The sequence below is a fragment of the Lytechinus pictus genome, chromosome 1 (assembly GCF_037042905.1).
Source record: "Lytechinus pictus isolate F3 Inbred chromosome 1, Lp3.0, whole genome shotgun sequence".
NCBI lineage: Eukaryota > Metazoa > Echinodermata > Echinoidea > Temnopleuroida > Toxopneustidae > Lytechinus > Lytechinus pictus.
In genome coordinates this window covers 10,963,236-10,987,696 of record NC_087245.1, presented here as the reverse complement: position 1 = coordinate 10,987,696, position 24,461 = coordinate 10,963,236, and the positions used below count along the sequence as shown (strand labels likewise).

Here is a 24,461-nt window from a genome sequence, read left to right as displayed (position 1 = left end):
GTCATGAGTTGCTTATTGCTTGGTGCTATTGACCTGTTATTTGAATATTCACTGCTTGTAAAACAAGGCCCAAATTCACAAAGGTTTTTTTTTTAACCATCAGTAGAACCAATGGTTTATGCAGATTTCCTGTATGAATTACGCTTATTTACCACATATATTAATTACAATGCCGATGCATGCTTTTGTCACAGTGCGCCAAATTGGCACCTGTATCCATGGTTAAGTTACGCTAATTTCTTCATGAGTCCCGTTTGAAGAGTGGACTCATTAATTAAAAAATAAGCGTGGATAACACTGGTGTCGATCCGTAACGTCATTCTTTTCAAGTGGGAGGATGAAACAATAGATCATCCCCCTTGAATATTAGATTCACAACACAAATCGACACCCATGGTGGATAACCAGTGTAACAGTCGTCAATTTGGCACACTGACAAAAACATTTTTTAATATAGGCAGTAAATAAGCACAATTTATACAGGAAATCTGCCGAACCCATGGGTTCAACCGATGGTTTTAAAAAACAAATTTGTGAATTCGGGCCATGTAGTTTGAAAACATACATCATGAGCCATACATCAAGATTCAATGAGATCACTATAATCACAGCATGTTTATTGGTCTGAAAGAAACGTTGTACTGCCTCAATCCATTTTCATAAATATGCTACTCATCTATAGATACTATAGATAAAACAAATCAATATATTTACATTTCTATACATATATACACTATCAAGTTGCAATTGATGATTATTAGATGCCAATATTCCACAATACATTTTCTGAGCAAAGGTTTCCCTCTCCATATCGCATTGCATACACATCATTATTATAAAATGTTACTAAAGCTAGTGAGAAAAGCTAAAATATAGTAGAGAAAGAAGAGAGGGGACGAGTATGTATATCGATAGAGAAATATTCCTACACTCACTGACGGACTTCTTAATGAAATAAGCTAGATGTATTGACTGTGGCATGAGTGAGCACATATTTGATTCCAAATTGTTGTTTTAAATTCAAAGTTAATTTTGAGCATTTGTGGTACAGTATTTGACAAATTTGGTGAATGAGGTCATTACCGTAAATCATCTATTATTGACACTATTACACCTTCTGGAACTTGATATGGTTCATTACAAAGCACAATTTGATTTCTCCCTTATGAATTTGCAAAGAAATGTAATGTCTATAAATTTATTGACAAAATGGTTAAATTAACATTTTAAAAATGCATCAATTATATTGTTTCAATGATTTGGCAATAATACTTTGATTATCACTTTTGTCTGTATTTATTTATGTTTCAATGATATGTTTTAATTTTTATTGTCTCTTTGTTTGTACATGATCATGATATCAACTTGTATTTTTCATGCATTGGAAATAAATGCTGGATTGAATTTAATATACAGTCACCATATGTTGTAAAAATCTAAGGTATTAAGTCATGATTGTGTAAGAAAACAAAAAAGGTTATAACTTATAACTACTTGGACACATAAAGTTAATTTTGTGACTTGAAATGTTAACAATTTTGCTTACAATGCATGCTCACACATGTAAGCCATATGCTTTTACTGATCAATCTCATTCATCAGAAGTTAGTCAATGAATGTATGATATCCCCAGATAAATTATTTTGGTAGAATTTCTTTAGCTTGTGTTGATATTAAAGCAAGGTAAATTGTAAATCATTTATTTCGTCTTTTATTTCCTTACAATTGTCTTCTTTTTTTTTTGGGGGGGGGGGTGAAAATGGACTTGTAACTGAATCCAATAAACACAAAGTACAGTAGTCTAAACTCAAATTATGAAGCGACTGCATTATCCTATATCTTTTGATTATTTGTAAAATTACATCCTACTTTCTCTATTTGAAATGACCAGCAAAATGGAGATACTAGTATTTCATGAAATGCCTGCACTTCAACCTTCTATCAGAGAATGTATTGTAAGACAGTGCGCAGCATAACCATAACAAATATGTGTTCAAGGGATGTATAATAAACAATTACTGACATTTCATGGTTAATAAGTATCTACAAACTGGCAAACAGGCCCCTTCTCCCCTTACAGAGGGAATAAATACAGTAATATCCAAACAGAATGCTGAAAATTTCATCAAAACCTGATAAAAATAACAGAGATATTTAATTTCAATGTTCAGTAATATTTTGTGAAAATAGTTATATGCATGCCGTCATTAATATTCATAAGGTGGGCCAGTGATGTCATGTCCCCACTTTCCTCTTTCTCATGTTATTACATGACATAATTATTTTGTGTTTTCATACATGTGCATAATCCCTTGCAAAGAAAAAAGTTGCCAAAATTATTATCTTACACATTAAGTCAGCAGTCCATCCATTTTTTTTTAATTCATGGAGGACAAAATTTGAATAAATTTAATTTTATATAAAACAAAAGAATTAATTCATCAGCTTGCTCATTGCATATTCACAAAGACATGCATAGAACTGTTTTACCGCAATGCAAAACTTTCAAATCATAACTCTTGTTATTCCTTGTCTAAGTTTGATGAAGCTTTCAGTGTTTTGTTTGTCTGATTTTTACTTTTTCTGTTCAAATCATATTATCTTCAGCCAGGAGATCCCCTTCAAGGTTTATATTTCCATTTCAATATTGTGACAACTCTGGAATTAAAAAGAGATAAAATGCTTTAGTCTCTGTTGCATGTAAATCTATCAACACCAATGTTCTGCTGACAATTAATTTTGTTGTTTTATCAGATGGCCTGAATTGATAAAACATCCGAATCCAGTCTGATCAACAAGGTTTCCCACATCAAGGCATTAGAGACTTGACCCTATGCACTAATCCTACATCTGGGGTGGTATTCTGAGATCCATTTTATCTCAGATAAAATAAAACATGTTATCTCTGTTAAAATCAGTGAGATGAAATACCCTTAAAATCTCTCCGAATTGGTATTCTGAGAAAGATTTTATCTTCATTTTATCTCTGTTAGACGCACCTATTTTTTTATCAATATCCAATTAGAAACGCTCCTTTATAGCTCTCTCATATCACTCAACCAATGGAAATCCATTCTGCTAGGTGTGGCGAAGGAGTGAGATTGCGTCAATTTATTGACTTCAAATACGCTTGCGCGTCTTTACAGAGATTTTGTTTTAACAAAAATGACAACTCTCGTCTTTTTTTCTAAGTCTATATCGCATGTTATCAAGCATCATTTCAAAGACAATATTAGCCAAGAAAAGTCTTATGAAATACTTCCTGTTTGTACAGGAATAACATTAAGGTGTTGTTCTCAATAAATATATAATTTTTCTTCATTTTCATGTCAACATTTGGAGTTAATTCATCTAGAAATATTGACGAAATCAACGTCGCGGAGATAAAATAGCCCTTCCCTCTTTTAAGTTTATTTTATTTTTTCTTCAAAGTAACTTTGGCGCAAGCACATCACCCGTGTCGCAATGGCCAGATACGCGATGGGTATGTCTACGCAGCCACTGCTCTGTTGTGTATCATCATAGATACGCAAGATAAAATTTATACGCAAGATAAAATTTTACATTTTATCTGAGAGATAAAATGTCACCTCAGAATACCAATTTCATCTTAAGAGTTAAATTAAATTATTTTAAAGATAAAATGACCTCAGTATACCACCCCAGATATTTATTACATGAATTGACAAAATTTTATAATGTTAGTAATATTAGATTAGTATTCTCATTTACATACACAAATTCATTTCAAATTTGATATGCTTGGATCTGTTAAAGTTACTGTAAGAATAAGCCATTTTTTATGATAGAACTCTATGACCGTGTAACTCAAAATGAATTTTTTTGTCGATACAATGCTAACCTGAGCAAAGTTTTTTTTTTCCATCAGATAGTAATGAAAATAATATTAAACAACTAATGGATTTATATAGCACTTTTTGAAGAGACAACAAAGCAAAATTATTGGTACCTCTGCTTTAGCTCTAGGTGCTGGTGAATTCTGGTGCTCGGTACATTCAAGGTAATCCTTCAAATGGTCTTCCAGTTAGGGGACAAACAATTTTGTTGTATAACATTGATCTCTAGAAGCATTGCTCTAATGACCTAAGGGACCAACAGAAATCTGTTTGACTGAGGAGAAATCCAACTTAGAAAAGGTACATAACACATGCTTTGCATTAGCTGGTCTCAAAATTTCTTCGACTTGGGTGAAATAACGGTACAACTTACATAAGGTTGACTTGTGTAAGTGTATCTGCATTACTAAATTAATATATTGGATGTCAAATTTTTGATCTCTCAAATGATTCTTCAGATATTCTGTGATTTTACTTATTTTCTTTTGCCTCTGTAATTCCTTTAAAACTTGTGACCTCACAATCTGGTAAAATCAAAGTTAATCCCCTTCGCATACATGATCGGAGTCATGTTGATCCTTCCAAACAAAACAAGCCATTTTCAAGAAGGCTCCTACATCAAGATTAAACTTGTGACCCAAAATGGATCAGCTCATCATTCCTACTATATGGATACATCTGTGAAACGATTGACTAAATTGAAGACAAACAGATTGCATAATATCAGATGACCCAGAAACAATGCCTCCAATAATCACCTATAGTGAAGCAGGGGAATAAAATACTGACTTCTAATTATCAAAATGAGTCCATTTACTAAAAACACAAACAAGATCTCTATTTCAGTGATGCAATGGAACTGAAGCAGGAGGAGGCATGAGAGAACTAGATGGCCTGCCTGGTCCACTGGCTCGGGAGGAAGGTGGTTGGCTGTCTGTCCTTTGCTGCTTGGCAGGGGGCCCAGGACTGCTACTGCTGGCACTGTTGTCCGCAGGACGTTTGTTACTGGAAGGTTTGATGGCTTCCTTCTCTATAAAGTTCATCAGGAATTCCTTGGTAACTGGATTTTGAATGCTCTGACACACAGCTGTGAATTTATAAAAGCAGATAAACAATAAATAAAGAACTGAATTCTACAGCAGCATGTCTTCCTACAAATGTATTAATTTCTCTTGAAGACTGACCTAATCACAAGCTAATTGTTCTGACAAACTTTTCTAGCTGCTTTTCGCAGTTCATTCCCAAATAGATTAAACAAACTTCAATACCAAATAAATTATATTTAAGCTTTTTGTGTAATGAATTGTGCAGTCCAATGCTACTGGATTATTTTAAGGTGGTGTGAAAAACTTTTCTTTCTGCAGCATGGGTGATCTTATTTTGTGCGTATTCACAAGTGAGGGCAAATATCTGTGACAGCAGAGTTGAATAGGGATTTCTTGGCTTTGGAATTAGGTACAGTGTCTTTTATAATACAATCACATTTTAGACACAAGTATTGTAATAAAAAACATTATAAAAATTTACTGACAGTCTAGGTCAGAGATGGAGAATGTGAATACATGAAACAGGAAATGCATTGTTCTCATGAACTAGCGTTTCTGATTGTCACTAATCTAGCTATTGATACTAAGACCTATTATGCAACAATAAAAATCAATACTTCAATTCCATCCCACCCCTGTACATTGTACATTAATACATCAGTACCAAATGTTGCAGTCTACTTTTAAAAGTTATTGTGACCAATTAAAATTACTCTACACTAATTATTCTTTAAAAGTTTTAATTACAAATCTTTTTAAAAAGTAATACAGATATTTGGATATTGTTGCAGTCTACTTTTAAAAGTTATTGTGACCAATTAAAATTACTCTACACTAATTATTCTTTAAAAGTTTTAATTACAAATCTTTTTAAAAAGTAATACAGATATTTGGATATTGTTGCAGTCTACTTTTAAAAGTTATTGTGACCAATTAAAATTACTCTACACTAATTATTCTTTAAAAGTTTTAATTACAAATCTTTTTAAAAAGTAATACAGATATTGGGATAAAACTTAACATAATTAGCAAAGGAAATTACACCAGTAAACCAGGCCAAAGATTATACAAAATTGTGTAACCTACCAACTGCTGTCTTGTAGCCATTCGGGAAGCTCTTATCCGTTCTTTCCTTCATAAAAACCCATCCTTTCTTAGTATCATAGGCACACTCGATAATCTTATTGTCATACTGCTTCAGCTCCTTGTTGATCTGAGTTCAAGGAAACAAGGTTTAGTATATCAGCATTTGAAATGAGGAAATGAACTGGTTTTGGATAGGGCAGTGTGTCAACATAAAATCTTGGTTCAAGTTTACAGATGTCAACTCGAAGTCATTCCATAAAAAACAATTTATCCAGCAACAATCAAGTATCCTACAGAAAATTTTTGATAAATCTTATGAGAATCTAATGTATGTATAACATGAATTATGTGTCAAATGATTCTGATAGAGTAATGAGCACATTCTGTCAATACAGTGATGATTATTCAGCATAATTGGCTTTCAGCTAGTTTTAATCATCATTTCATTATTTTGGGGGCTGGCTTACTAAATCTGGATCTATGATTACTTATGACCACTAAAAGTGGACTTTGATATTAAAGTATTTTTTCTCAATATGAAAACTCACTACAATTGGTTCGGATTTAATAGAAAAGATTGCTTAGTTTAATCTGACTACTGTAAGTAAACACACCATGATCAAAGTTAACTTGATTCGCATACATTTAGAAATGATAAAATGAAAAGAAATAATGGAGGTATAGTATAACTGACCTTCATTTGTCCAAAGGGTTGCTGTTGACCTCCGACAAAGAGTAGCCCAAGTGTCTCCGGAATACACCTTAACAAAAACATACAGGGTCAATTATTCACAGATGATCATATTTGATCATTATTGCATACACCAAACAAGGTGTCCCAAGTACACATGTTCATATATATAGTATATATTGAACAGTGAAAAGGAATCGTTGATTTAGATATCGTGAAGGAAGTGTTTACACTAAGCCAGCAGCGTGTTGAAGTAATGAACCAAATCAACAATTCGGTGCAATGAGCCCTTTTGCTAGCCGAACCAATTATAGCACTCATTGTATTCTGGCATAATAGTCCAGCCAAAACTTTCTAGGTGTTTCTTGTATTAGAATATTTGAAGAGCAATTATTTGCATTGGGCCTCTTCATTAAATACTAACAGAATGGCAAGAATATGAGTGTACATACATATACTGAAAGATGAACACATCTCATCTTACTAAAAGTCAAAGTCCCTTGAAAGTATGTTATGGCTCCAAAAGTAATGTCTAATACTGCTTAAATTTGAAATTTCTATACAACTTAAACCGTAGTACTGTTATAATACTAATAATTATAACAATAATATGATAAATTTGTATAGTGCAGACACTAAAAATGATGATCTACATAACCTTATTTTAACTGGGCTATTACAGACCAGGATATACTGCGAAAGACTTGAAAATAAAAAGTCAGCAAGCGGCACGGTCAAAAAAAAAAAATTTGCGCTACAAGGTAGTGACGAAATATGTTGAGGGGGGTCAAATTGACATCCCCCCGGTTTAATAAGGGTTAAACAATTCCAAAAACACATGTGTCTTCAATAACGTTTTGTTACTTACCCTTCTCGTCTGACGGTGGTGACCTTCAACCTGAAGTCAACTGAATTCATACTTGGAGGCTTCCATTTTAGTATTAGGTCACATCTTCCAGGTATGTATGGCTAAGTTCAAATAAAAAAAAGTTAGTTTAAAAAAAATAGCTAAAATGTAAACAGAGAAGAAATCAAGTTTGAACACAGTCTTAATGTATCATACCCAACACCATATCAGCAAATTTCCTGCAAAACTTCTTATTCCAACTAGAAGAAACCTGCATCTTACCAAAGTATAATTTATTATTGCTGGAGAAGACCGATAAATCCCTCCAAGGAGTATAACCAATTTAACATATGAGACAAGTGTTTATAAATCAGAGCAAGAAAGGTGCCAAGTCAAACGCCAGGGGTATGAACCAAAACATGTTCAAGATAGCAAATATATCTACAGTGAGAATATTTCTCTAAACTTAAAGTTTGAAATCTTTTAAAAATTACACTTGATGTTGCTTCTCCAGTTTAATACAATATGCAAGCCATTGTCATATAAACTGCCAAGGCCTGGTTCAAGGAGAGTAATGTCCATCTGGAATTAATATTTCCAATATTTCACAATTTTATGAGAAGTTTTGATGACATTAGAATGGGACTTACATCTTTGTGTGGCTGAAAAATAAGTCCATCTGTTTCATGCATCAGTTCCTGGCTGAAACTTCCATCAAGTATCTATATTAAAAGAAAACAAATAAATGAGCATCAATGAGGTGAAAGAAACATCCTGTAAATTATTGGAAAGGGTTGTTCATGTACAGCGTGTCCTGAATGAAATGTCCCTCTCATAGAACACAATTTAAAAATTCAAGTCTTATATGAAATAAAGTTTACATATTTGGGAAGCTTAAACTATTTTGCAGTTCCTATGAAACTTTCACTGGTCTCTCTTCACCGGAATTGGATTCAAAGGGGTTTTTATCAAAGCAGTCAATTCCAAGTTTGAGAATAGGAAACGCACATCGATCACAGTATTGGAGGCAAAAGGTCATGTGATTCAACTGTATTCTTGTTTTCAATACTATTTTCTATCAAGTTTAATACGTCAAATTAATATACATATTTAAATAAAAAACATTAATATAAGTTTAGTCCCACTGATTATGTTCCCTTTTACAGAGTATGATACTCATGTGGTTTGCCCTCCATTGTCCAGCTTAGTGTACTCACTTCCAAATAAATTCATATTACCTGCTGCATGATGATTTAAAAAATAAATATTAATTCAGTTTTCATTGGCTACTATTTTAGCATGCCCTGCACAGTATACAAATAGCGAATAGGCATGAGTGCGATGGTGCGAGATTTCGCATGAGGTGAAAGAAAGATGCTCTATTTAACGAGGCGTTAGCCAAGATGAATAGAGCATCTCTTTCTTTCACCGAATGCGAAATCTCGCACCATTGCAAGAATAAGAATATTCGCTATTTGTGTTGTACAACGCCTCAGAATTTAGTGAAAATATATTTAAAAAACAAGTTTTTCCCTGCAGTAATCTATGAAAAGGGAGCAAAAAAAAGTGAAAAGCAAAATCCCACAAGCACACATGACCTTGGGCAGCATTGCGCATTTGTCCAGCAGGCTTATACGCGTATTGCACCTTCATTTGTACTGAGCGCAATAAATTAAATCGTATTGTGACGTCACCTCCTAAAGCCGTACAACGGTACATTTTGGATGGTACGTCTTGTGTGCTACGTTACGAATGTTTGACATTCAGCCACCCATTTGCTCGCGTACAACAAGCTAAGTAGGCGTTGTACAATATGAATTAATTGGAATACAGAAGGCCACTTTACAAGGTCTTTTGGTATGAATTGGCTGGGAATATGAAGCCATGACCTACCCTTTTGTGTGGGAGGCACTCCAGCCAACCATGCCAACATTTCTAAATATTTGCTTAATATTTATCATTCACTGATTTGGTAAAATGAAGGAGAAAACTCACAAGGTTCCATATTTTAATATAAATACATTAATGACATATTGGAACATTTTACAGTTATCATTTTCAGTCTTTTATGTACCTTCTTTGAAGAAGTGATATCCCAGAATGGTTTCTCTCTGATACCAAATGGTTCTTTCATTCTATCAATGCCACCACGCTGTAGCTCAAGCTCCCTAGGTGCAATTATCTCATCATGAATACATCTTCTTCTCCAACCAAAGTCACATTCACCGACTGGTTTGCTCTGTTTGATAAAGATATTGAAAGCAATTCATTCATACTGATGATGACATTGTTTTCCTCATCTACTTTCTTTTCTTCTTCTCTTCTCTTTCTCTATCTGTCCTGTTCCTTTCTCTCCTTTGGTGATCTAATTATGATAGATGATATTCTTTCACATTGAAATTTATAAATGTATGTGAGTTCGAAGGAGATTTTTCTCTTTAAAATTATATTTTTAATTTATTATTTATCATTTAGTAACATCACAACTCACAAGCAAGAATTTATTAAAATTTTATATAAAAAACACTTCAATGTGCAATGCTGACCACCTTTAAAGTGACATAAAACAAAGTAATCAGGTAGTTGATTGTCATTGCTCAACATTAAGAAGTTTAGGTTCTCTCGCCTTTCAACAGAGGAGGAAAGAAAATCAATAACAGGATGTAAACAACAATTACCCTTTCACTGAGGGAAAACATATAAAACAGATAGAGCTTGGTATTAAAGGGGAATCCAACCCAAATAAAAACTTGTTTTTATAAGGAAAAGAAAAATCAGACAAGTTGATAGGTGAAAGTTTGAACAATATCGGACAAACAACAAGAAAGTTATGAATTTTTAAAAGTTGTAAATATTGGTAATCACTATACTCATGGAGACTTCAAATTGGCCGCATATGTGATGTCACAGTGATGTAAGGCAAGGACTACTCTTCCATGTACTCCGCTACACATTATGGCTAAAATGTCATTTTTCCCAAAATGTTTATTTCAAATTATATTTTTCTTTCATGAGGACATTAAACAATATATTACCTGGGTTATATTTAGATTACTGCCCCAGGGGAATGGGTACTTAGGAGAAAACCACAAATCCCTGATAATAATGTACATGGCCTATGGGAAAGTTGTCCTTGCCCCTTGTCATAATTTGCTTACCCAGTTGCCAATTTGAAATCTACATACTAATAGTGATCTCAATTTTAAAGCAGCTATAACTTTCTTATTTCTTGTCCGATTTCTTTCAAACTTTCACCATTCTTTTAATTATTTTTTATCCTTCCCAACACAACACTTTATGGCCAAGGCTGGATTCCCCTTTAATTCAAAGATTACCAGAGTGTGCTAATATATTGTCACATTTTCACACTTCTAACTAGAATGAACTATTAACAACAAGATGAGCTGATTAACAATGGAACAGGATATATTCTGATGCAGTTTTGTTACTACTATTGGTCTGCTGAGAGAGGGGGGGGGGGATATCTCATCACATGTGTGGAACTAAATGACAAACATTTAGAGTAGCTTATAATCAATGTTAAGTTACCCAATACTTGATGATGTCATAGATCAGATACCTTGCATGTGATTTACCATCCACTGTATCAATAATCATTTCCTGTAAGCAAAAAGAAATACAAGTTGGGTGAATTTGAAGAAGAAACCACACAGGAAGGCAGAGAAAGAACTGAAAGCAGTTTCTGGTCAACACCATAAGTAACAAGTGTAACTCTATGGACCTCATGTCAAGTTAATTAAAGGTGTTGTGGCTCACTGGGTAAGTCTTCGGACTATGAACCACAAAGGTCCGGGGTTCAAATTCCACCACAGCACTCGCGTCCTTTGGCAAGGCATTTATCTAAACTTGCCACTCTTCACCCAGGTGTAGTAAATGGGCACCCGGTAAGAACGAATTCTTTGAATGTTTGAGCGCCCGATCAGGGTAGCTGTGCTAAAGCTGGGGTAATAGTGTGCAGCACTTAAAAACATTTGTAATATGCATTATATAAATGTTGCATATTATTATTATAATTCAATTTTGATTATGAATTTGAACTATGAAGTCTTTTAAAAAATTGTAAAATGTTAAGTCACATTATGATCGACTGTATCGAAATATAAACATTGTTTGCGCCTGCTATGGAAAGGCATGTATCAAATAATGCCAACCATCTTTTATGGCAGAACAAAGAGAAGATATCAAATTATAAATTAATTATCAAAAAACAGGTTATACATGAGAATATTGTGAGAGAGCAAAGATAAAAATAGTACAATAAAAACAATTAATGATGGATTGTGGTAGGGACATTCATTTTCTTTGAACGCTTGAAAGGGAACAATGATCCCAGAATGAAATCACATCAGATCAAATAAAATATTCATAACAATATAATCCACTTGCTGAATTGATACTCATAGTTAACATCCACCCCCTTCTTCCAACAATGAAGAATCATGTGTCACAATCCATACTCACTCCATCGACAAGAGTATCCCGATGTGGCCCCTTGCGATTCGGGAATGAAAGTTGAGGAGCAGAAAAGACAACATGGTCTCTATCAAACAGATACACTTCTCCTGGACCATCTATTAACATCATGTACCTAACAAATTTTCAAAAGTAATTCAAATTACAAAGTTATTGAAGATACCATACATTTCTAACTAATTTCAAACTAAAATAAAGGTCAAAATATCTATCAAAATGGAGGTAACTGTTAATAATTGAGCACAAGGTGGTTCATGAACGAGTCTCACCTGATTTCGCAATTAACAAAATATGCAATATGATCTTTTGACCCCTTGATGACCTTTGACCTTATCATCCTGAAGAACACACGTGTGGTATCTATTACCCACAGATCATTTGTAGCGAGTCTAAACACAATTGATGCATACATAAAGAAATAAGAGCAAGTTGAACAAAAACTTGAAAAAATGATGGACATGACCTCATAATTAACACATATGCGGTATTAACCAATGATCATTTGTATTAAATGTGAACATAACTGATGTAGGGAAAAAAAGAAAGGAGAGCAATTTTAACAAAACTTGACCTTTTGACATTTAGATAATCTTTGACCTCATCATCCTCAACAACACACATGTGGCATCACCCAATGATCATTTGAACCAAGTGTGGTCAAAATTGATTCAGAAATAAAGAAATGAGAGCAAATTACACAAAACTTCAATGAAGGATGGACAAGACCTCATATCATTTGACCTTTTGACCCCAAAATGACCTTTGACTCCATCATTCTCATAAGGTCACATGTGGTATTACCCAAGGATCTTATGTACCAAGTATATACAAAATTAATGCAAAAATAAAGAAATGAGAGTAAGTAGAACAAAACCTTTAACATTTTCTAACAGACCAACGCACCAAGAGGAAAAGTGATTACTACTGTAGGTCTCTGCCGAACTTCGTTCAGGCGAGACAAAAAACGAATGGTACAATGATAATGCATACATATGAATAAAACTGCACTAATTTTTGTACAGCAACTCAAAATATACATTCACATCATGCAAAAGAAATTATGGTTTCATATAGTATGTCTTTGATAACAATTTTTACATAAATGAGAATATTTCTAAAACATCCTCAAATTCCCCCAAGTCAATTTTGAACCCTTCTGTGTTGGTTGATTTTAGCAGTGGAAACTAATCTGGACTAAGAGACTCACTGAGAGGGCTGTTAGTTTCTACCTGACCACACCACCAGATAGAACATGCAAGATGGCCCATTTGTTTATTATCAATCTTGATATCCATGAGCATGAAAACTGAATCCCTATCCAGCTATGTTGACACCCCGCCCCCACCCCCAACTCACTTGGCTGCAGGAGTAAGAGCAAAATACATAGTGGTGCAAAATGAAAACAAAACAGGTGTGCACTGGTGAGAACAAAGGAATTTATCTACCTGATTCCATCTGCTTTCCAGCTGACCCAATAGTAATTCTTCTTGAGGAAATTGACATTGTTTCTATCCATAGAAACAGGCTGACTACCTGGGAACTCCTGTCTGTGAAACCAAATATCATTTTAGGCTTATGTAAAAGTATGACATAAATAATCAATGCTCATGTCACCCGCAGGCAGCAAAAAGAATATTGAAGGCATGTGTCTGATTAGCCTGCAACATGTGCTAGTCACTTAGATCAGTAAATTTCCATTTTACAACTTCCCATTTTCTCCCATCAATGTAAATGCAAAGACATATAATACTGTGCTGTACGTTAGAGGTGCCACCTACACAGCTCTGCAACATACTTTGAAATAATCACACAAATATTTCAGGATGATCATAATAAAAGCTCTGATATTATTCATGAATTCATGATCACTACATGTAGATTGAAATTGTGATAATAATTAGAGGGAATGAACTTATAATGAGCGCTTGAGATCATTTCATTTTGGCTATCCATCACTGACGGATATGAGATGGTGTATCATCATAGCCAAGCTCTGCACAGCCATATGCCATCAGAGCTGACCAGCATGCACATTTGGTGTCAAACAGTGTAGACATAATAAGCCAATTTTTTCAATCAAATCTTGAAAAAAAAAATGCATACTCCAAGTGGCTAAACAATAGCTTTTCACAAACACAAATGGAGGGACCATGCATTCTCTGTAATAGGACCAAAGCTATAGAATCAATTGCATTACGCGGCTTTTACGCCAAATTTCATCAACAGAAAAATTCAAGTCCCAACTGAAAACTTATTTGTTCTCCCATTAACAGTTAATAATGTTATTAACTGTTATTATTATTCAGGAGAATTCAAAATTCTATTCTTTTTTGTTTTCTATTATTGCTTGTGGCGACATGAGCACCGAAAGGTGGACCTATGTGCTATATAAGAAGCCACCATTATCATTTATTATCATTAATTACAGGAATACCTTCTTTCATAGCAATGTATGTAGAAATGTGTATAATCTCATCCCAAATATGGATTTTTAATCACATGTAACTGAAAAGGAGCATCAGGAATCTCACCTTCTCCATCCAACCATTTTTTCCACTTTTCTTCTCAGATGGTTGGCTTTCTGGAAATCTGTGACAACTCGAACTCCCTCGACACCTTCCATGAACTAATTTTTTAAAGACAAAATAAAAGAATCAAACTCAAAACATTTCATTATTTTCTGTTTCTAAAACAATTTAGTTTTACTGCTTGGTGAGTCACAGACCTAAAGCATGCTTTATAAATATTTAAGTGACAATACAAGGTAGTGTAACAAGAGAAGAATATGGATATTTGCATGTTTTCAAGAATGGATTGACAATGAACTCCTAATGGATTAATTCATGCATCTTCCAATTTCTAAAGGAATACACAGGAGCACTGTAGCCTTTGGTGGTGACCTATGATGCCGCCAGTTTCATGGGAAGTGGTTTGTGTTGAAAACAGATAATTGTGAAAATTTCCTATTTTATTTGATCATAAAACATGGATATTACACACATGACATAATAAATTTATACCTTAAAGCTCAATTGTGTCCTAAAATTGGGCCAAACAGTGTGTAACAGTTTCAAAATTTGGAACAACCCGAGAATTTGACAAATTGCATTACAGATTTATTGCGAAAAATGTTGAGGGGGGGGCTTGAATCAGCCCACCCCAGTCTTATTAGGGTTTAGGCTCCATGGCACTTCGAACATAATAAGTCAAGATAATTTTGATATGCTATTGTGAAAATTATCAAATGACACGTAATTTTAGACTCCTCAAGGGGGAAAAGCTATTGTTTTTGTAACTAACCTGTTTATCATGTTGGCTTTTACTTTTGCCTCCTCCTCCCTGTTTCTTTGAAGAACCTTCTATTTCATCATCATCCCTGTCATCAGCTCCTACAATGTAAAAAAAAAATTAGTGAATATTGGGTGAATGTTTACACTTTTTTGTTCAGCGATTGTATCAACAAATAGGAGACTATTTTTTTTCTGAATAGCCAATGTAACACATTTTGGGTTTTACCAGCATTTTCTGTAATTCAGATAACATTGAATAAAACTATCAACAGCAGTTGTGGCATGCACCATTGTAGCATACACCTGTAATACAGCAATACAAGATGAGTCATAAACTGACGCAGTTTTGTATTTTGGAAATTTAGTTTCATCAGTTATTGATAATCATATTACACTGGCACACTTCTGTGAAATAACCACACATGCACACACACCCACTCACACTTCAACTGAATATGTAAACGAGATAAGTTCTCTGGAACAGTGAAGATGTCAATAGCAATTCAGTTATGTACATGTACATCATCACTAGCTCAATATTGTTTCAAATTTAAAATCAAAATGAACTGTTGCTATCCTGCTAAATACTCTTGAATTGCCTTCATCAATCAAATGGATGTGGGGGCACAGTACAGATAAGGGCAATTTTTTATGTCTGAACCCATTTTTCTCCATTTCACTTCATTTCATTTCCTATGATAATTTATTTTGTTATACTATTACCTGAATCCTAAATGCTATATTAAAAATGCCCACCAGTAAACTGTGATAATGTTGAACTCACCAACACACCAGTCGGGTAGGTCAGGAGGGGGAGGGGCTTCTGACACATCACCATAGCGATGAAAAAGTTCTTGGATATAGTCTCCTTTGTAAATTCCTGGAGGCCTGCCCTGAGCAAACAAACTTACTGCTGCATCCACACTGATAAGCAAAAAAAAAGTTAATGACCGTTTCCATGAATTATCTTTTAACGAAAAATTATATTTGGGCACACCAATATTATGTGTTGCCACTTTTAATGGTACTGAAAGTGATCAAAGTGACCATAGCAACAATCAGACACACTACGCAAATCATAAGTTAGGAAAGTTGTTAGATCTGACAACTTGTTGGACAAAAGTGTTAATAATAGGCTCCAAAGGTGACTATGATACCTTTGTGATAGATCATGGCAAGAGGAAATCCAACATTCATGGCTTCATCCTCCCTTCATATACACAGTTGTATACATTTTGATCCTTAAATCCCCTTGGAACACCCACTAAATGAACTTGAGCATCTGCCTATGCCTGTTTTCACACTCCTCCCTGTACACAAACCCCAGATAAAGACATGATCATCATCATCAACCTCATTCAAATTCATCTATTCCATCCCAGAGATACAGTTAATATAACTGATGAGGCATCCCTGAAAAAAACAAATCTAACAATAAAAAAATTCAGAAAAAAGGAAAATGAGGTGTGTGTAAGTTTCACTGGCTGAACCTACCTCCAGTCCAAGTTTTCTACCAGGTAGGCACAAATAAGGAAACCAGTCCTGTTAAATCCATGAGTACAATGAACACCTATGATCTGATCAGGATTCTTGCCTACGAATGTACCACAGATCTGGATGAAAAGAGATGTCTGTTCTCGGGATGGGCATTCACCACGCCTGTGGGGGAAAAAGAGTAAATTTTTTAAAACCTAGATCTTGGGTTATGGAACAGACCTACCTATAGTCACAAATGATGAGTTTTAACCATTGGCATAGGACCAGTTACACAAAAAAATGCATTTAAATAGAAAACACATGTCTGTATTAGCCAATCATTAGCCTACAATGAGAACTGTATTTTAATTTGGGGGAGATCATCAATTACACTTTTAATACAACAGGCCAAAAGTCTAGGCAATCTGTTCATCTGTGCTGATATAACATTTATTCTTCAGAATGATGGATTGAATCTTTGTACATAATATTTATGTTTTAAACCATGGGCACACATGGATTTATGGGGGTCATGGTTCCTCAATTCAAATTACAATCTAACATGTATATCATAACTATTCTTCTATCCCACTCCCAAAATATATAATTAACACAACTATTAAATCAAGAAATGAATAACTAATAAATCACAAATGTGACAAAAGTTGCCAAAAAAATTAAATGAAATGTGAGGTAAATACATATAATAGACTGACCCCTTGCACTGCAGCTTGAAGTGTCTTGCTTCATTCCCTTCAATTTCTTCCTTGTCATAGAATCGATGTGTATTGGTCAGATCAATGACTAGTCCAAGTTTGACCTGCCTAGATGTCATGTAGGCAAACAGCATTGACACATCAAAGCGGTTCTCTTCTGGGATGTTGTCATTGTATGTTGGACCAAGTGGAGTCTTGAAGGGAAGAAACTTTCCTGTTTGAAAAAAAAAAAGAATATATTAGGTAGTATCTTAATATATTCTCCATTGCCATTGTTCATTTATAGGACTGCATCTCCTTTCATGTTTCATTGTACCATAAAAAAATTTCAAGAGTTATATTTGAGTTGGGTCTTATTCTTAAACTACCAAATTCAAAGAAAATCCATCCACGAGTAAGTTTGTCCACGGACTGAGTCTGTAACACCTATTTTCGGTGGCATACTTGGTTCCACATCAGAATTTTTATGCCCAAATGACTCTACATGGTCAAGTCCAACTCATGGCGGCTTCATCTACATGTGCATCATTCAAAGCTTTGCAAAAACCACTTAAATTTCAATTTTTTTTTTATATTTCAAGAACAGAGCTGCCAACCTTTAAAAGTAAAAAGTAGTAATCCAGAAGCTCAAAAGTCATAATTTCATATGTGCTACGCGGTATTAACTTTTTGAAGAGGTAATATAAGGAACATATTCTTTAAGAAATGAATCCTCTTTCTTTTTAGGCTAAGATTCAAGATTCAGAATCATCTCTGGTATTCTCTTTTTTGCGTAAATCTATGATAAATCCAAGTGAAAAAACCCACAAGATTGAGTCAGTATTTAAACATGTGATGATAGCATTCTGAGGAATGTAAACAAAGATACTCGATCATGCAAATAATGAGAATTATTGGCCACCTTCAGACGAGTTCACCACTGCCCTATATATTACCTTATAGTATTAAATGTTAACATATTATTTGCCCTAAAACGAGTAATAATTAGGGTCAAAAGTATATTGGCATAATTTGACATGAAAATCCTAATAATTATGACTTTTCTTTAATAGTTGACAGCTCTGCAAGAACTTAAGAACTTGAGATTTTGATGTAGCTGCAGCTATTCGGTCACTCTCACTGATGTAGGGTAAACTTCTTCTTTGCTATGCAGTGAAGACAGATCTGAATTAACAGGAATGACTTTTTATCTCACGTGAAAGATCAGAGGGAAATGGAAAAAATATGCAAGGCTCATTTACTAGTATTTGAATAATATAATCCGTTCATCATGCAAGCCCTCAGGGCTATTAAAGCCAATTAAATTTTGGACAGCATCAATTTGACAAAACATGGATTGTCATCTACTTTGGATAGTTGCCGTTCTCATCAACCTAGGTCCTAGACTCTTCTTAACAAATCTCATGATTGCTACCACCCCCTTCCAATCTTGTTTGTTTACCTAGTTAGCCTATTGCTTCCTAGACATGCCAGTGCCACTTACATGTACATGTGTAACACCCTTCAGGCATGGTTACAAATCGATCCATGCAATGAATGATTGATTTCTCATTGCATGATATTTAAGATAGGCCTAAAGGAAATAACATTGGCACAAAAAATATAACTGATTCTTGTAACAAACATAAGGTGGGTGGATGACTCCACTTCCTCCCTTTTTCAAGATAGGCCTGCTTTACCCAATGACTTCTCAATTTGCCTACAAACTAAAAAAACAAAATTAAGACCCTTTACCAACAAGTGATCTTAGATTTTGGAGCATGGTGATGACGTGTACATTTGTAGATTACCTGCAATCAAGGTTCCCTTGCGAGGACAGTTCAACCAACGCTCTGGTACAGCCATTCTGAAGTCACTCTTGCCAGTCTTTCACACAAGTTGTCACAAAATTCTTGTAACGAATAAAAAAAAAGATAAGGTTCGCATGTATTATTTCCAAGTTATTAAAGGGATGGTCCGGGCTGAAAATATTTATATCTTAATACATAGAGTTGAATTCACTGAGCAAAATGCTGAAAATTTCATCAAAATCGGATAACAAATAATAAAGTTATTGAAGTTGAAAGTTTAGCAATATTTTGTGAAAACAGTTGTCATGAATATTCATTAGGTGGGCTGACGATGTCACATCCCCACTTTCTGTTTTCTTATGTTATTACATAAAATCATATTTTTTTCATTATTTATACTTGTGTGAATAATATGTCTCCCTTATAATGAAATGAGTTGCAGCAATAAATATCTAATGCAGTTGTCAATCCAATTTTTCTAGTTCTTGGAGGAAAAAAATTTAAATAAACCTAATTTCATATAATAAAATACAAAAGAACAAGTGGGGATGTGACATCATCAGCCCACCTAATGAATATTCATGACAACTGTTTTCACAAAATATTGCTTAACTTTAAAATTCAATAACTTTGTTGTTTGTTATCCGATTGTGATGAAATTTTTGGCATTTTGCTCAGTGAATTCTACTCTATTTATTAAACTATACATACTTTCAGCCCGGACCATCCCTTTAAGACTTTTAAAGTCTTAATGCACATTCAAATTTGTTTATTCAAGGGAACGTGAACAAGGATTATGCAAAGGTTATTATTAAATGAACAGCTAGCGATGAACATCGTATTTGAATACTATAGCATGGAAACACAATATCCACCCCATGTAACACCTGTCCACAAGAGTTGCACATGCCAGTAACGGTAGATGGAAAGCTCCAATCTAAAGTCTAGATCTATGTCAAAAAGCATTTGACCACACAATAATTTACCATCCAAGTTTAAAACTATGCATGTTGGCCATACATGTACTGTATATGGGCACTTTCACTCGTCCGTGTAATACAAGACGGACATATGCTCTCCAAAATGGGGTAGAATGGGGTCGAAATAGCACTCAAAATAAAAGTATGTACTTACCTCAATTTATATGGATGAAGGTCATTTTGTTTTCAATTTTGACAGGAGAACGAGCGAGACAGAAATTTTCCTTTTTTAAGGGTCCAGTTTGTGCCTCGACGTCAGGATTCTGTGTCTTACGATAGACCTTCATCCATATAATCAAGGTAAGTGCATAATTTATATTTTCCCCTTTTATTTTGAGTGCTATTTCGACCCCATTCTTCCCCATTTTGGAGAGCATATGTCCGCCTTGTATTACACGAACGAGTCCTGGGCACCCGGCCCTCTAAGTGGGCCGGAGCTACCTGGGTTACTGTGTAGGATGAGGACTGAAAACAAAATTTTAAAATGTTAACAAACTTCTAAAAAAGAACGGATTTATCAGTCTACCCCTTGTATACCTCGAGCGAAATTCGTGCAGGCTCCACTCCACTTCACTACTACTACCGCTACACTACGCTCCACCTACCCGAACTTCGAGACCGTGAACTCCTTCGGATACTCCAAGAGAAAAGGTGGGATAAAAAAGTTATTTATTGTAAAAATTATAGAAAAAAAATATCACGAGAAAGAAAAATAGCTTAATTTCTTACTCTACACCCTTATTTCACTCCATGTCCATCCTCTGGTTATCCTCAAAATTGGTGATTTTGGGCCAGTATCTAATTCCTCACACATATTATTCACGGCCGATTTCAAAACATCGCATGCGATTGGTCCAGGGATGCCACTAGGTGTCCTCCAAAAATACTGAAACTTATCGCGGGCCGGGACAGTGTCCAAGAAAGAAAAAAATTTAGGGGGTCCACCTTAAATTTGGGGATGGACACAGGTAAAAAATTGGACAAGCAAAAAAAATAAATAAATAAATAGGGGGGGGGTCCGCCCCCACCTCAAATTTAGGGGAGGGGGGGGAGGACCAAGTGGCTTCTTGTATCTTGTTGTGATCGATGACTTTGAAGTCAATTAGGTTTGAAAAACTGACAGTAGTTAGTTGTTGTGTGTTTCTCATAGAACGCTAGACCAAAAGCTTCAGTCTCTGTAGTTTGGTTGTTCAGCTGAACCGCGTTGGCTCCACTCACCAATACATAGACTGAAGAGTTGTTGGCCCGTACATAAAGACAATGTATCAGCTAACCCAGGGAGCTCCGGCCCGCTTTCCGGGCCGGAGCTCCCTGGGTTACGTATCAGCATGCAGCAGTAACGTTAGATATAACATTCGGCGGAAACCCGATTTTCGGAACGTTTTTGGTACATAAAATGTCACATTATAAAAAAATGATTACATCCAAACTTACGAGAAAATATATAAAATTCAGAAACATCGTACCTTAGACCGCAGTTACCGCTAATTCCTTTCAAATGATGATAAAAACTTAGTCATCCACGATTCCTTAATTGGTCATCGTAAGTTGCCATCTTGGATGACGTCATCATCTTTACAGACGTATTTACCAGTCGCTATTATACCGCGATTCGTGCCGCTGCTTTGCGCTTGTCTATGTGCATGCGTTCGGAACTTGTCGCTCGCATTGATTGGCCAGGATTTATTCTAATCGGAAAGCCTCGATAAAAGGATAGCTCAATGAACGTAGTGGGTAGTGCGCGCGTTTATAATAATAGCAAATATCTCTCACGCGGTCGATCGACATGCATGAGAGAGAGGGAGAAAAAGGGGGACTTTCCGTTTTTTAATACACAGAAAACAAGAAAAGTCAGAAACACAGAAATAAGACAGATAGCAGGGAAAAAGCCGGAATTCCGTATAAAGACGAAAAAGTGGCATCCCTGGATTGGTCGCAGGTCAAACAGCATGAATATTTATATTGGATGGCTCAGAAAATACCAGAAATATTCTAAGAGTTTGGCAAAATACTCCACTGATTCGTGGAATATTTTCCCAAACTCTTAGAATATTTCTGGTATTTTCTGAGCCATCCAATATAATATAAATATTCATGCTGCTTGACCTGCGACCAATCACATGCGATGTTTGAAATCGGCCGTGAATAATACGTGTGAGGAATTAGATACTGGCCCAAAATCACCAATTTTGAGGATAACCGGAGGATGGACACGGAGTGAAATAAGGGTGTAGGGTAAGAAATTAAGCTATTTTTCTTTTTCGTTATATTTTTGTTCTATAATTTTTACATTAAATAACTTTTTTATCCCACCCTTGCCTCTCGGAGTATCTGAACGAGTTCACGGTCACGAAGTTCGGGTAGGTGGAGCGTAGTGTAGCGGTAGTGAAGTGGAGTGGAGCCTGCACGAACTTCGCTCGAGGTACCCCTTGTACTATCTTTATATCACACCAAAAAAAAAATGTTGATACAAATTTCAATTTCATTTTGTAAAATTAAAAGAAATTTTATATTAACAAGTCCAAAAAACAAAAAAGGAAGAATAAATTTAACATTTGAATCTCAATTTCTTACTTGGGCAGGTTACCGTAATAACGGACTATAAACCGCACCCGTGGATTAACCGCACCCCCAACTTTAGACTAAAAAAAAAAATCCTTCTCACATTATATTTGAGGTACGAAGAAATAAAAACTAAGTTAAAGCTTTCAAAGTATCCAAAGAGATTACCGGTATGCGGAAATCTGCTTTTCTTGATCAATGCATCTACAAATGATAGCAAGAAAGAAAGGTCCCGACAATATTGGCCACTTACACACTCAGTCACTCACTCACCTCACAGTCACAGTGTACACACACACAGCACTGCCGTTCTTGTACATTGCAAACTACGATACGGTACCACTAGTACATCTTATCAAATAATGATCCGTGTCTTCCCCGGCGTAGGAGGAAGAAACATTCACATTTCTTGCATCACAAACTCACAATCACTTTCAGAATTTGTCTAGCATTCGATGTCTTAGCATGAATTTTGGATACGGGATTACAGGAAGGTTCAAGAAACAAAGAAATTGGCATTTTTTACAGTTGTTTTTAGTGTTTTTACGGCTTCGTGCAGTCTCTCTTGTGCGTGGACTAGGTTACAATGTAATTCAAATCACTAATTCCATGATTTTTATTTTTTTGTCACATACCTACTCTAGAGTCGACTCTCAGTCTAGTCTAGACCAAAAGCTTCGGTCTCTGTTATGTTGGTTGTTCAGCTGAACTCCGTTGGCTTCACTCACCAAATACAGAGACCGAAGTTCTAGCGCGATCTGTACAGGGGACTCAATGGCCATATGTTTATGTACTTAAGATCGGATAAAACGGGGAAGTGAATTTGCGTGACAGCCGAGGTAAGTCACTGTTTTTGTTCCTTTTAACTTGATTTTTCTCTGTTTTTTGGCAATTAATGCCAAGATGGAATATTAATTTGTATTTTAATTTGGTCGCGTTAATTTTCAAAATTTTTATTCATTAAAGACAAAAATTGAAGAGCCCCGACGGGGGGATTTTGCATTGCAAGTCCCCTAATGGTGGCTGCACGATAGCGAGCCGTCTGTGTACGAGGAGAAATTTAAAAAAAAAAAAAATGTTAAAAAACTCCTCGAAACAGACGGCTGCCAGCTGTACTCTAAGTCTAGTCAAGTTCTAAATAACTAACTCACTCACTGTACATGATTATGATATAAAAGTCTTGAGGTCTCCAAATCAAAAATTGGGCTTGGCCAATTGGGAAAGTGTTACTGTTAAAACTAATTTACTCTACCAGTCCATGCGTCGACTTGGCTCCTGTGCAATTCGATATATTACAACAAGGATTCGTGATATCCCCATTGGATAAACGTGCATAAGAATCGCATGCATTAGTGTCCGCCTGTGGCTATGGCATTGATTGCGATTCAAGCACTAACGACAAATCCACTTATCTCTAAATGAATAAAAAACAATAAACAGGATCCTACAATATCATTTAGGATATATAAGAAGCATATCAATAATCTTTTTCAATACATACCGGTACCAGAAAAGTATTATTAGACCGCGTTTTGTCACAAGATCATGATCGACGCAAATTCGCTTCTCTTACTCTTACTCTTAGAGTCTTAGTCTTACTAAAATACTAATGATTATTTTTACGGT

General features: G+C 35.1%; 1 protein-coding gene across 1 annotated transcript; it reads right to left on the bottom strand.

The window, feature by feature from the left end:
* Positions 1 to 586: 586 nt before the first annotated feature.
* On the bottom strand, positions 587 to 24,461 carry LOC129257293 (mRNA-capping enzyme-like). Its single transcript, XM_054895584.2, has 16 exons — positions 24,337 to 24,461; positions 19,294 to 19,394; positions 17,504 to 17,717; positions 16,806 to 16,970; positions 16,096 to 16,235; positions 15,322 to 15,410; positions 14,553 to 14,647; positions 13,467 to 13,568; positions 12,010 to 12,136; positions 11,077 to 11,148; positions 9,602 to 9,766; positions 8,178 to 8,249; positions 7,549 to 7,649; positions 6,684 to 6,750; positions 5,990 to 6,116; positions 587 to 4,944 (listed from the first exon to the last, which is right to left on the bottom strand). Exons 2-16 carry the CDS (start codon positions 19,346 to 19,348, stop codon positions 4,700 to 4,702), a joined length of 1,836 nt encoding a protein of 611 aa, XP_054751559.2. The 5' UTR covers positions 19,349 to 19,394; positions 24,337 to 24,461; the 3' UTR covers positions 587 to 4,699.